The 14,689-nt window shown below is 39.9% G+C and overlaps 1 protein-coding gene across 1 annotated transcript in view; it reads left to right on the top strand.

Annotated features, from left to right (window-relative positions):
• Positions 1 to 13,454, top strand: part of GPBP1L1 (GC-rich promoter binding protein 1 like 1) — a 46,780-nt gene extending 33,326 nt beyond the window's left edge. Inside the window, exons 8-14 of the mRNA XM_084874633.1 lie at positions 1,667 to 1,739; positions 2,985 to 3,178; positions 6,872 to 7,012; positions 7,631 to 7,789; positions 9,972 to 10,096; positions 11,256 to 11,358; positions 12,559 to 13,454. Coding sequence (XP_084730759.1) covers positions 1,667 to 1,739; positions 2,985 to 3,178; positions 6,872 to 7,012; positions 7,631 to 7,789; positions 9,972 to 10,096; positions 11,256 to 11,358; positions 12,559 to 12,711 — 948 coding nt within the window. The 3' untranslated portion in view covers positions 12,712 to 13,454. The remainder of the gene's footprint in view (positions 1 to 1,666; positions 1,740 to 2,984; positions 3,179 to 6,871; positions 7,013 to 7,630; positions 7,790 to 9,971; positions 10,097 to 11,255; positions 11,359 to 12,558) is intronic.
• Positions 13,455 to 14,689: the final 1,235 nt, after the last annotated feature.

Below are 14,689 nucleotides of genomic sequence, written 5' to 3'. Positions count from 1 at the left end.
CAATAAAAAGAGATAAACAGTGAGGTTGGTCAAAGGTATGAAACTTTAAAAATCTAATGAAATTGAGACACAAAAATGGAGTTGGGCCGAAACCGGTTTGGCTCAGTGGTAGAGCGTCGGTCTGCGGACTGAAAGGTCCCAGGTTCGATTCCGGAAAAGGGCATGTACCTGAGTTGCGGGCACATCCCCAGTAGGGGTTGTGCAAGAGGCAGCTGGTCGATGTTTCTCTCTCATTGACGTTTCTAGCTCTCTGTATCTCTCCCTTCCTCTCTGTAAAAAATAAAATATATTTTTTTTAAAAAAATGGAGTTGGTATTTTCACACATCTATAAACTAGGCCTATTAAAACCTCATATTATAAATAAAAAAATCATATTTTTCACTGATTTGTTCACTTATATAGTGAGTGGGTATTTGTATCTGTGCTTATTCTAAAGTAATGATTCTCACCTTGACAGGTATAAATTATATACTTGCTAGGGCCCTGCCCCTAGAGATTTTTATTCAGAAGCTCTGTAGTGGAGTCTGGGCATCTTTCTATTTGTTTGATATTCCATGATCAATTGTACCAAAAAGACATTTCTTAATCTATTACCAGACTTTAAAGTTTAGGCTTGCACACCAGTGCCATTCTTAAGAACTATTGCTCTTTAACGCTTCTCCATCCTTCTCCTCATCTTCCTTTACTTCTGTTGCCTTTATTACTTTTCTGGATTATGAAATTAGTCTTCTAATGGTCTCCTAATTGATGTGTTTAAACCCCTCAAATACATCCTTCAAGCTGCTACCAAACCGGGTAAACTAATGATTGGATCATGGTTAACTCTATTTATGAAAGATGGATCATTACCTATAGAAATAAAAGTCAGTCTCCCAGAAATACTCCTCTTACCTACTTTGCCAAACATCTCTTTCCTCACAAAAGTATCCCCTCTTTCCCTAGTACTGATCGTTTTGAACTGTTTGCGGGTTGCTGAATATTTTATTCTTTTTCATGCTTTCCTGTCTTAGTGTTCACTGAGCATTTTGTTCTGTAGACTCGCCCATATTCCAGCTTTGGAAATCGTCTTTACGGACTCTTAGTCATCTCCCATTGAAAACTTTTCTAAGAGCACTTGTCTTTCCCATGAAATTGACTGTTCTTAATACTCCTTTTTTAATATGGATATTTTCATAGTTTCTAAAACCTTCCATTGGACTTATTTGTCTTTAAGTTTATCTTTATAGTAAAACTAATCCTTGTGGGGACAAGGACTCTTTTTAATTGGGTTAATTACCTTTTTATTACTAGTGCAGTCCCTGGCACATGGTTTGCTTCTGTCCTAAAGCAGTCTTAAAAATGCTATAATTACAATACATTTCACTGACAGGTTGTCCTTAAATTTAAGAAGAGTGATTCACATTCTTATTCATTCAGCTCTCTATGCCTCCTTATTTAGTCTGTGTTTTGTTTTTTTCTCCTCTTTTTAAAGGAAATGAAACCCAAAAGAGCCTAAGATTAATATAAGACGTATTTCAACATCATTTATCTGTTAGTTATTTCTGAATACAGCATTAAGCAAATGCTGCTGATATTATTTTATAGGTTCCATGGTGGTACTACTTTGTAAAAGGTGCCAAAATGATTAGCTTTCTATGTCAACTATTAATATCCCTTTTTTCCTAGCCTTCTTTGAATCCAGAAGCTGGCAAACAGAATCAGCCATGCAGACCTATTGGGACCCCTTCTGGAGTGTGGGGTAGGTAGATTTTGCCATTTTAAAGGCACAACTTTAAATTATTTATATCAGGGAGAGGAACAAAAATTCTTTATCTCTCTTGTTTCTTTATCTTATTTCTCATCTCATCTATTTGCACATAGTAACTAACACCTATTAACTCCTACTCTGCCCCCCCCAAAATACCATTGAAATGTAATAGTAGTGGAGTTAGAAAAGATTCTTGAGAGCTTATAGAGCCATGAACTTAAAGCAGATTTTTTTTCTATTTTTGAAAACAGATTTTAAGCGAAGGGAGAATTTATATATAAAGTTTATAAGTATAAGAAGTAATTTTTAATTAACATTGCTAATTTGTTTATTACAATTAAATTGAATTATAGGTGTTATCAATGTCTCCTAAATATTTGGTAGACATATATAACAATGTATTCTATGCATTCTTCCACATTAATGAATAGTCTTCTAAAGTGATATTGGAAAGGCTATATAATACCACATCTTATAGACCACTTTATTCAACCAAGTTCCAGTTGCTGAGTATTTTAGGGTTTTTGTTTTGTCTTGGCAATTACAAAGGATGCTTATTATATAGGGAAAGGAGAAAATATATAAATACATACATATAAATGGGAATAAGTAGCCTTATAAAAAATTAACAGACAAATCAGTGTATTTCAAACAAAACATGATGTGGCATTTTAGGCTATTTGGCATTTACAAACTGTACTCTCCTAGTCCCTACATTAGACATGTTCAGTAGCCAGGCATCATATTGGTTGGGCTTTATATAAATACTGGGTTTGGATCTTGTGTTTTAGGATTAAGGGTGGTTGCTGTACCATTTCTCCTTTGTTGATGGTATATGGTAGCTCCCCCCAGTTTCTTGACCTCCATTCCCATGCTGACAGGAGCTGCCACCCTTGGATATATTCTTGTTTGCTCTGTGCCTGAGTGATGCACCATACACTAGAATGTTATGTCTCTGAAAGACTACTAACATCTTTGGGCTTTCTGGTTGATTTATGACTTTAGAATCGTGAGCTTAATATACTGTCTTTTTGTTTGTTTGTTTTTGTTTTTTGTTTTTTACAATTCCCAAGTAGTATCGCTTTTGAGAGTTATCTGTTAAATACACACCAGGAATGTTTGTCCCTCAGTCTCAATTGTCAATTCTTTGTTGAATGTGAGGCATTCATATAAACTGTGCTTCCTGTTAACTAATATTTTCACATTCTTTTGTTTCTCCACTGTTGTATTTCACAGAAAACCCACCTGGTGCCAAACAAACCTCCAAAATGCTAGTTATCAAAAAAGTTTCCAAAGAAGATCCTGCTGCTGCCTTCTCTGCTGCATTCACCTCATCAGGATCTCACTATGCAAATGGGAACAAATCGTCCAACATGGTTCCAAGCGTCTATAAGAACCTGGTTCCTAAGCCTGCACCACCTCCTTCCAAGGTATGATTTGGAATCCATGTAAGAACTTTACAGAGCAGAAGTTGGGGGATAAATCGGGGGGTTGGGGAGGGAATAGTAAGTTTATATTTTTCCGTTGAATCATTCACAAATATTTAGAACTTGTTATATAGTATGTAATTTTTTTTGTATTCTGTCTCCAAACTCTATTGCTACTGTCTGGATTTTTAGTAGGCCTCTCATTCATTAGCTTCATCTCATAAACCTGCCTTCTCCCCCCCTCCCTGTTTTTTTTTTTTAAGTCAATTACTTTTTTTTTTTTATCTTTATTAATTTCAGAGAGGAAGGGAGAGGGAGAAAGAGATAGAAATATCAATGATGAGAGAGAATCAATGATTGGCTGCCTCCTGAATGCCCCACACTAGGGTTCAAGCCCACTAACCCAGCATGTGCCCTCACCAGGAATCGAACTATGACCTTCTGGTTCATAGGTCAACACTCAACCATTGAGCCACACAGGCCAGGCTTCTTCTGATTTGCTGTTTCCATTAACAGCACTAATATCCATCTGATCATTTAGCTCAGTATCTAACTGCTGCTATCTCTTTCTCCTGATTCATTCCCCTATGCTAAAAAATTATAAAGTCCCTATCAGTTACTACTTTTCTAATGTCCTATGCCCTTGTCATCTCATCTTTATTATTGTATATACTTCTCTTTCCTCTTTTTTCTATTCATTTTTCACAGAACTGCCAGAATGATCATCCTTGAATATGTCATGTCCTCTTCCTAAATCCCTTCAATGGTCCCAAACCATCTATATAGTAGCTGTTGGTAAACGTTTCTGTAAAAGATCATATAATATATAGTTTAGGCTTTGCTGGTCACATATGATACATGGTCTTTGTTTAGCCCATGGGTTGTAGCTTGCCAACCCTATCGAAGATGTCTGGGTAGGTGAGTTTAAGATAGCAACCAGGGTTGTCAACACTTGTCAATTGTTAATGAGAAATTGAGGAAAATAACTGAAAAAAATATTTTTACCCTTAGCAATTTGAAAGTTTTTGGTAATATTTGACTCAGGAGATTCTGGAATTATATGGGTTGAAGTGGAGATAGTAGCATGTTTGAAACTTGAAAATAAAAAGAAATAGAATATAGGTATAGGGGAGATTAAGTGAAAGGATGAAGAAAATCTTTAGGAAGAAACCTGTGAAGACACCTGGAAATGTACTTGAAAGAGGTCATACAAGGATATGGTCCAGCAAGAAATAGGAATAAAACTTAAAAGTGGAATTGTTTTTAAAAAGGATTTAGGATACTTGTTCCTCTGGTGTAGAATGAAAAGAATGTGAATATAACGTGGAGGTAATGATACCCATCTTTTAAGGGTTCTTGAGGAATAATGAGAAAATGTTGTGAAGTACTTAAAATTAGCGTGTAGTAAGTACTTATAAATGGTAGTTATTACTGTCAACATGGCAGCACTTTATGTTCCATTCCTTAAGTTTATGAAGAGTTTTCGTAAGTGTTTATTTTAAACTAGAGGCCTGGTTCACGAATTTGTGCACCAGTGGGGTCCCTCAGCCTGGCCTGCGGGATTGGGCCGAAACTAGCTCTCCAACATCTCCTGAGGGGTCCCAGATTGCAGAGGGCACAGGCCAGATCGAGGGACCCCACCAATGCACCATCAGACCAGAGAGGATGTGGGAGGTTGGCCAGCCTGGGAGGGACTGTGGGTGGGCTCCAAGACGTGTCTGTCCCATCTCATTCAGTCCTGATGTGCCAGACCCCAGCAACAAGCTAACCTACTGGTTGGAGTGTCTACCCCTGGGTGGTCAGTGCATGTCTTGGTGAGCCGTCCAGCCTCCTTAGCATATCATTAGCATGTTATGCTTTGATTGGTTAAGATCTTAAAAATCTTTAGAGGGTGGTGCTTGCTTCAACAGCACATACACCAAAATTGGAATAATACAGAGAAGATTAGCATAACCTCTGCACTAGGATGATATACAAATTCATGAAGCAGTCCATATTTTTGTATTTAAAATGGTTTAAAAAAAAATAGAGGATCAAGAAGTGGCAAGTATAAAAATCATAACATGGATCTTAGGATCAGTTTAGCCCTGTTGTGTAGGACTAAATTGGAAATAGGAAAACTGGTGTAAAGGCTGCTGTCCTTGTAAAAGGCAATAAAGCTTCAATAGAGATGGTAAAAGAAGGCAAAGAAAGGAGGTGGTGATGCCACATAATGGGAAGCAGATTAGACAGGAAGAAAACACTTAAGTATTCTTCCCTGGAAAACCAGAATAACTATGGAACCATTTCACTGGAGTTAGATAAGAAAAAGATCAGTTTCAGGGAAGAATGGTACTTAGTACCTTGAATATAAGATGTTCGAGGAAGGAAGAGGTGAAATGACTAGTAGGCAGATGGAGATTTATTTATTCATTTTTCTCTATATGTTCCAACAAATTATTAAAGAGAAGGAGATTGAAGATACAAGGGGAAAATAATTGACAAATTCTCAAAGGAAAAAGAACAAACAGATATAGAATGGTAGAAAGGATGAAGCTATCAAAGGAACTTGAGGTGCAAAGGAAGTAATTAGGGAAAGTTTGTATTCAGTGATTTCTATTTTTCAGTCCAATAGAAGGCACAGAATCATTTGAAGTGGAGAATTGGGCTTGGTTTGTACTTTGGAGGAAAAGAGCACATTTTTAAAAAAGAAAACAGTGGTCGGTGTATGGTTCACTTTAGAGTATTTCCATATATAATTCCTCTAAGATAAATGTGCGGGTCATAATGGTTTTCTCCGATGACCAGCACAGTGTTTGAGTAATGGAAAATGAAGATCAGGTATCTTCATTTGGGCAGAGATGTACATGTCCTTTTGCATATAACACTGCCTGTTAAACCTTCTGTAATACTATGACAGAAACCTTCTGGGTTTCTGTGTCCTGTGTATATTTAGCCTGACATAAGCAGCCATCTTTGCAAGAAAAAAACAATCTTTTATCTGTCTCTTAACTGCTTGCATGTTCTTTTGGAGTCATTGTGAAAAAAGTTACCACATACTACCTGAGTAACCTTGAACAAATATATAACTTTCTTAACCTCGGTGTCATTCTCTGTAAAAAGTGAATATCATAATTATGCCTGACAATATGCCCAGACCCCAGTAGGCCTCTGGACTAAGCAGGAATGTCCAGCCATTTACATTGCCTACCCTGGACTGGAACTAGCCATTGAAGTTTCTGGGAAACAACATTTTTCTGGAGTGCTTTTTTTTTTTTTTTTTAGGGTATCAGGGTTACATTGAGGTTAATAACACACCATAAAAGAAGACATTTTGTTGTCACATAATTTTGGAAAATGCTGTATTATTATATCTGCTTCTCAAATGCACATATACATTTAAATGTTTTGAGAAATAGCACAGTAAAGAAACCTGTTGAATTTTATTCACTCCAGCATGTGCCAGGCTTATTGAACTAGAGATTTTGTTGTTGGATTTTTGAAAAATACCTATTAATATCTGTGTATTTGTTTGGTTCCCGTTTGCCTTTTCATTTCAAGTGCCCAAGAGGTTGCATTCCGCCAAACATGATGAAGCGGGTTTGCTCTGGAAAATAATGTTCCCATATAACATTTTACTCTTTGCCTTGTGATCTTACAGGCTGAGCTTCTTTCTGTCTACTTGCTGGTTCTGATTTGTTCTTTCTTCCCATGTAGCCCAGTGCATGGAAAGCTAACAGAATGGAACACAAATCAGGATCCCTTTCCTCCAGCCGGGAGTCTGCTTTTACCAGTCCAATCTCTGTTACCAAACCAGTAGTACTGGCTGGTGGTGCAGTTTTAAGCTCTCCCAAAGAGGTGAGTGAAGATAAAACAGAGGCCTTTGCTAAAGTTGCCATTTCCCGTTTACTGATGTACAGCTCTAACTTGATTTCCTTTATATCTCTGCTTAGCTCAAAGTCATTTGTTTACTGGTTATTCCTGTTAGCATGCAAAAATGGGCAGTAGCTGAGTGGGGTAACTGACATCATGCACATGGTGTATGTAGAAAAATTAAAGAGATGCTATGTAAGCCATCTAGTCTTATTTAAAAAATTTTTATTGATTGTAGAGGGAGGGAAAGAGAGAGAAACATCAATGATGAGAAATAGTGATGGGCTGCCCCCTGCTAGAGGTCGAGCCAGCAACGCGAGCAAGTGCCCTGACCAGGAATTGAACCATGACCTCTTAGTTCATAGGTCCACACCCAGCCACTGAGCCACACCGGCAGGGCCAGCCATCCTGTCTTAACTGTAAAAAACCAGCAAAGCTAAAGTATGTTTAAATGAAAAGGATATTTAGTTAGTTAGCTTGTCTGTTTGTTTTGGGGTGTAAAAGACAGAATGGTAGGCTACCAGATTCCAGAAATCAATCCATGTAGAAGTGACCTGGAGAACCCCAGTAGTTGCTGTTGCAATCTGTTTGTGGTTTGTGCAGAGTCCCTCCAGCACCACTCCTCCCATTGAGATCAGCTCCTCTCGTCTGACCAAGTTGACCCGCCGAACCACCGACAGGAAAAGCGAGTTTCTGAAGACTCTGAAGGATGATCGGAATGGAGACTTCTCAGAGAACAGAGACTGTGACAAGCTGGAGGATGTAAGAGCATAAGATTTTTTCTGGGCAGCATAGGTATTTTCTTATGTTGTATGTGTGCTTTTTTTCTTCTTAGGAGAAAGACGTAGCAAGTGTTTAAATGTATACAAAAGTGTTGGTAGGAGTAACAGCCTATGGTAAAATGAGTTTAATACTTTGTTCAACAGATTTCAAATTAGGACTTTTTTTTTCTTTTTTGATCAATTATTTATTGAGATGATATCAGGGGAAAAGCATTATATTTTCTATTTACTTATTTAGTTTTACTTTGTATGTGTGTCACGAAATTTATTACTTTTTAAAAATATATTTTATTGATTTTAGAGAGAGGAAGGGAGATATTGAAACATCAACGATGAAAGAGAATCGTTCATTGGCTGCCTCCTACATGCTTTCTCCTGGGAAACGAGCCCACACTCCTGGCATGTGCCCTTGACCAGAACTGAACCCAGGACTCTTCAATCTGCAGGCTAACATTCTATTCATTGAGTCAAACCAGATAAGGCATGAAATATATTTCTTATACAGTGAAATTAGGACTTATTTTTATTTTATTTTTTTAATTTACAGGACCGGTTTGGCTCAGTGGATAGAGCGTCGGCCTGCGGACTGAAAGGTCCCGGGTTTGATTCTGGGCAAGGGCGTGTACCTTGGTTGCGGGCACATCCCCAGTAGAGGGTGTGCAAGAGGCAGCTGATCGATGATTCTCTCTCATCGATGTTTCTAACTCTCTCTCTCTCTCTTCCTCTCTGTGAAAAATCAATAAAAAATATATTTAAAAATTAATTAATTTACATATACATACACACACTATGTGGGTGTGTGTGTGTGTGTGTGTGTGTATCTTTATTGATTTTAGAGAGGAAGGGAGAGGGGTAGAGAAACATCAATGATGAGAGAAAATCATTGATCAGCTGCCTCCTGCACATCCCCCAATGGGCATCAAGCTCTCAACCCAGGCATGTTCCCTTGATCAAAATCGAACCTGAGACCCTGGCTGATGTTTTATCCACTGAGCCAAACCAGCTAGGGCTAATTAGTTCTTATTTTAATAATAGTTGCCTTACCAAAACCAGTTTAGCTCAGTGGCTAGAGCGTCAGCCTGTGGACTGAAGGGTCCCGGCTTCCATTCCGGTCAGGGGCATGTACCTGGATTGTGGACACATCCCCAGTGGGAGGTGTGAAGGAGGCAGCTGATCGATGTTTCTCTCTCATGGATGTTTCTGACTCTATCCCTCTCCCTTACTCTCTGTAAAAAATCAATAAAATATATAATGATAATAATAATATAATAATAATAGTTGCCTTGGGACTCAGTATTCTTCAGCTGAGCAGCACTGCTTAAGTCTTGAACTGGTCAGCTCTGTAAGAAGTTGGTAAATAATAGAAGCTTTTGTCAGGGCTATATTGTATTGCAAAATAAGAACAATAGTATCTAGTAGCTTCTTCATAGTTGACATAACCTGTAGATGGTCACCAGCTGGTATCCTTTGGAAATCTTAGCAAGTCCTCATATATATATATATATATAGATTTTTCACAGAGAGGAAAGGAGAGAGATAGAGAGTTAGAAACATCGAACAGCCGGGACCGGTTTGGCTCAATGGATAGAGCGTCGGCTTGGGGACTGAAAGGTCCCGGGTTCGATTCCGGTCAAGGGCATGTACCTTGGCTGTGGGCATATCCCCAGTAGGGAGTGTGCAAGAGGCAGCTGATCGATAACTCTCTCTCATCGATGTTTCTGACTCTCTATCTCTCTCCCTTCCTCTCTGTACAAAATCAATAAAATATTTTTAAAAAAAAAAAAGAAAAAGTAAAAGAAAAAAAAGGAAACATCAAACAGTTGCCTCCTGCACACCCCCTACTGGGGATGTGCCCGCAACCGAGGTACATGCCCTTGACCGGAATCGAACCTGGGACCCTTCAGTCCGCAGGCCGATGCTCCCTCCACTGAGCCAAACCATGTAGGGCAAGTCATTTTTAAAAATATATATTTTATTGAAGGGAGAGGGAGAGATAGAAATATCTATAATGATAGAGAATCATCGATCATCTGCCTCCTGCATGCTCCTGAGCCTGCAACCCCGGCATGTGCCTGACCAGGAATCTGACTCCTTCTTGTAGACCGCTTTTCTTGTCTGAAAGGATTATTACACGGAGTGTGTTCTTCTTTTCCTTATTGCAGGTGGAGGACAGCAGCACACCTGAACCAAAGGAAAATGGAGAGGAAGGCTGTCATCAGAATGGTCTCCCTCTCCCTGTAGAGGAGGAAAGGGAGGTCCTCTCGCACTCACTGGAAGCAGAGCACAGGTAAGTGGGGATCAGATCACAGAGAATGTGGCGTGTGGCCTGCAAGGAGCTGGACCATACGTAAGACATCTCAGATTGAGGCAAGCACACAAATGGAAGTCCCTTGAGTACCCTATCTTGTTCTCTGTGTGCCCAGATTGCCCTGTTTCTCAATGGGTGTTCCTTTACAGACTCAACGACTTTTTCAAACTCCTAAGGCTTTTGTGTAGTTTAGTTGCAGGCTCAGTTATTGGCTCCAGTTGAAAAGAGGAGAGGGGAACCTGTTTCCTGGGACTGTTGTGCTCTCTCCTTGGACCCTCCTAGCCCAACTGAGCAGTTACTGTAAGACTCTTTGAAGGGGCCTTGGGAGGCATGAGGCCTCAGTGTCTGGAGCTTGTTCTTTAAATGAGAGCCTTCAGCACAGAGCAGCCAACTGTCTGGGCAGCTGAATGGCACATGGGGCCTACCAAGTATTATAGTACCTTCCTGAAACCAGGCTCCTGTGCTGAGGAACTTTTGGGGTAATAATGTTAAGAAGGAGATCATTAATGTCATGAAATTAAACAAGAATTTTATTGCAATTAAAAAAAAAAAACTTGCTGAAACCGGTTTGGCTCAGTGGATAGAGCGTTGGCCTGAGGACTCAAGGGTCCCGGGTTTGATTCCAGTCAAGGGCATGTGCCTTGGTTGTGGGCACGTCCCCAGTGGGGGGTGTGATGGAGGCAGCTGATCGATGATTCTCTCTCATCGATGTTTCTATCCCTCTCTCTTCCTCTCTGTAAAAACTCAATAAAATAGATATATTTAAAATAAATAAATAAAAAACTTTACATGTGGAAATGTGCTAATTTGCTCACGAGACAAAAGTGAGGTTTATTCCTGTTTTTTCTGTGGGACAATGAGGGCCCTTGTAATTTGGCTCTTTACATTATGCTGTCGTATTTTCTGCTTTTAATAATCTCTTCTCTGTAGTTATTATGATCTGGAAAGAGCAACTGTGGAGATCCCCCATTTAATTACAAGCACCTAACTAACAATAAAGCTTATTTCACTGGGGATAAAAGAACCTCAAGTTTCTTCTCTAACATCAGAGTGGGTACCGTTGCCCCTGGGCAGGAAAGTTGTGGGCTTCCACTTATGCTTAATGGCATGTTTTCTTTGCCTGACTTCCTTCCTCCAGGTTACTGAAAGCAATGGGATGGCAGGAGTATCCTGAAAATGATGAGAATTTCCTTCCCCTCACAGAGGATGAGCTTAAAGAGTTCCATATGAAGACAGAGCAGGTATGACATTGACCTCTCCTGGAGACCAGTTAACGAGTAGGAAAATTGAGGTGTCAGGATAGACATTGCCCTTAGGAGCCCAGCTTAGTGTGAGAGAAGGGCCTTGAAAAAGAAAATATAAGTTATAAATGTAAATTTATAAATGTTTTCAAAATAATACAAACACACATACATACACACCTAAGCGACCTTTTGCCCATCCAACCTGTAGCTATCATGCTTAATTACCAGGGGGTAGGTGCTCAACGCAAGAGCTGCCAAGCTGCAGTGACTTGGTAGCTGCGATTCTTGTGTGACGGACCCAGAACCAGAGAGGAGGGAGCCCAGTTCCAGGTTGCATCACCCAAGAACCGCCCTCTCACAAACCCAGGACCCCTCGGGATGTGAAGAGTTGGTTTTGGCCCAATCCCCACAAGCCAGGCCAAGGGACCCACCAGTGCACAAACGTGTGCACCGGGCCTTTAGTCAGAGTATAAAGGGACATCTCAGTCTGCCCAGGCAGTAGCTGTCTGCGGTGTGGCATACGAAAACTAGGTCAGTGGTTAGCAGGCTCCAGGAGGTAGTATGTTCTTTCATCCTGGAAGCTTTCACCCCTTATCAGAACCACAAGACTGTATTCCAAAGGTGTGACCTAAGCCCTTGGTTCCTAGGAAAGCAGGCTCACCCTCTTGTGCTGTTAGTCTGTGGGTTTCCTCTAGTACTCTGGCAAGAAGCCAAATTTGAATTTATTCAGTAAATGCTTGAATTCTTGCTCTGAGTAAAATACTGCCAGACCTTAGAATTTACAGTGATGGATAAGATCAATGGAATCTCTACAGATCTTTTGGAGCTCCTATCCTGGTGTGTGTGTGTGTGTGTAAATCATAAATACCAATTATGTCCTATAAAGCAAAAATATAAGCTAAAAGACTGTGCAACTCAGAACTCTGTTTCCCTATCATTGTCATCACCTGGGAATTTGTAGAAATACAGAAGCTCAAACCCTGCCCCAGTCACTCTGAATCTTCATTTTAAACAGATCCCTAGATTATTCCTTGGTGCACTGAAGTGTGATAAGCACTCCTCCTACAAGAGATCTTGCATCTCTCAGAAGGCCTCCCTCTAAATTCTGCCTAGAATTGAATTTCGGGCTGGCCAGTTCTCAAGGGCCCTGGGTCAATATTGATGTTATGTTTTTCTTTGTTTCCCATGCTTACACAGCTGAGAAGAAATGGCTTTGGGAAGAATGGCTTCTTGCAAAGCCGCACTTCTAGCCTGTTCTCCCCTTGGAGAAGCACGTGCAAAGCAGAGTTTGAAGATTCAGACACAGAAACCAGTAGCAGTGAAACATCAGATGACGATGCCTGGAAGTAGGCACATAAATGTTCACCGTTAAATCTGACCCATAAACTCAGCTTGTGTGCTAACGGAGAATACAAAAAAATGGTTTCCTTTTCTTACGTTGTTGTTGAATATTTCATGCACAAGGGAAATAATCATATCCCAAAGAGAGAGCGATTGGCTTGTTTAGCTTTTGTTGTTTTTCTTTCCTGTTATTTGCTTTGTAGAGAAAATTTGTGTGGTGAGAAATATTTTTAAAACACACAGTATATATGGGGCGATGCACAAGTGGGAGCTGCCAGTGCAGAGAGGAGGAGACACTGGTCTGCAGCAGCAGCTTCCACCAGCCCTTGGGGCACTCACCCCTGTGCTCAAGCAATCATTGTCAATGACAAAGTGACTATTGAAGTTATAATTGTATTAAATTAATGCTAATAATTTGGATATTTTATTTTATTTTTGGCTGCTCGGGTAACGTTAGCCCTTAACCAAGAATATGTGGGGGGGTTTGTTTGTTTCCTTTTTTTTTTTTTTTTTTTCTTTTTTTTATTTTCCTTTTTGGGTACAGCTGTAAAATATTTGGATATAGGAAATGTGTTATTCTTGCGGCCTTGATATTCAGGGTGGATTGTAAAATATAAATTTTTGTGAGATTTCAAAGATTAAGATTATTTTGATAACATTATTTACAGATTTAAAAGATGTGGTTATCACAGGTCTTGAGGGGGAAACTACTGCATAAAATAACTAACTTGGAATAAATATTTTGCATCAGTTTGGATTGTCTTGTGTAAGAAGTATATTTTCTTTAAAATTAGGTTGAGTGGTTTCTTTTTTAGGGAACTACTCCTGGCAGTATGAGGACATCTGGATTCACACACACCTGTTTCTCCTTTTTGCAGCTACTTTTTTGAAAAACCTGTGCAATAAAATTAACAGTAATAAAATCAGAAACCCATGTTTATTTCCAGAAACTGTTATTCACTGCCCATGTACTTACCAATGTATGGATATTAAGGAAGGCCTGTGCCTCATTTTTCCTGCAAATTAAGAACATGTGGGAAAGGGTTTGAGCCAATGCTGGCTGGGTGACCAGCGGAGGAGACAGATTTTTTCATTCAACAAATACTCCCCAGGTTCTTGTGTGTCTCAGGCTCTGGGTGATACTATCGATTAGGAGAGCCCAGGCCAGGAGGGAAGAGAAGACACAGTTATGTTAAAATGAAAATTTAACCCTGGCCAGGTAGCTCAGTTGGTTAGAGCATCATCCACATATGCCACGGTTACATATTTTAATTCCCAGTCAGGACACATACAAGAATCAACCAGTGAGCCTAATCAGTTGTGGTTCAGTTTGTTGGGCATCGTTCTGTGCACTGAAAGGTTTCTGGTTAGAGGCCCAATCAGGGCACATGCCCGGTTTGCAGGCTTGATTCCCCAATAGGGGTGTGCAGGAGGCTGTCAATTGATGTTTCACGCTCTCTAAAAATCAATACAAGTATTTTTTAATTCAACCAGTGAATGCAGAAATAAGTAGAACAACAAATCAATGTTTCTCTCTACCTCCCTTTCAGTCAATAGAATATCCCTGGCTGGTGGTGTCAATGTGTCAGCCCACTCACTGACTCAATTCTGGTCAAGGGCACACATCTGGGTTAGATTCAATCCCTGCCCTGGTTGGGGCCCATATGGGAGGCAACCAATGCGTCTCTCACATTGGGGGTGTGTGTGTGTTGCTCCAATGCCTACCCTCCCACTCTAAAAACCAATGGAAAAAATATCCTCAATGAGGTTTAACAAAAGTAAATATATCTTCTTTTTCATGTGTGTATATACATATATATTTTTTTTTAATATATTTTATTGATTTTTTACAGAGAGGAGGAGAGAGGAATAGAGAGCCAGAAATGTCGATGAGAGAGAAACATCGACCAGCTGCCTCCTGCACACCCCCTACCGGGGATGTGCCAGCAACCAATGTACATGCCCCTGACCGGAATCGAACCCGGGA

The sequence above is a fragment of the Pipistrellus hanaki genome, assembly GCF_964339955.1.
Source record: "Pipistrellus hanaki genome assembly, chromosome: 2".
In the NCBI taxonomy this organism is placed as follows: Eukaryota; Metazoa; Chordata; class Mammalia; order Chiroptera; family Vespertilionidae; genus Pipistrellus; species Pipistrellus hanaki.
This window is presented reverse-complemented; position numbering and strand designations above follow the sequence as displayed.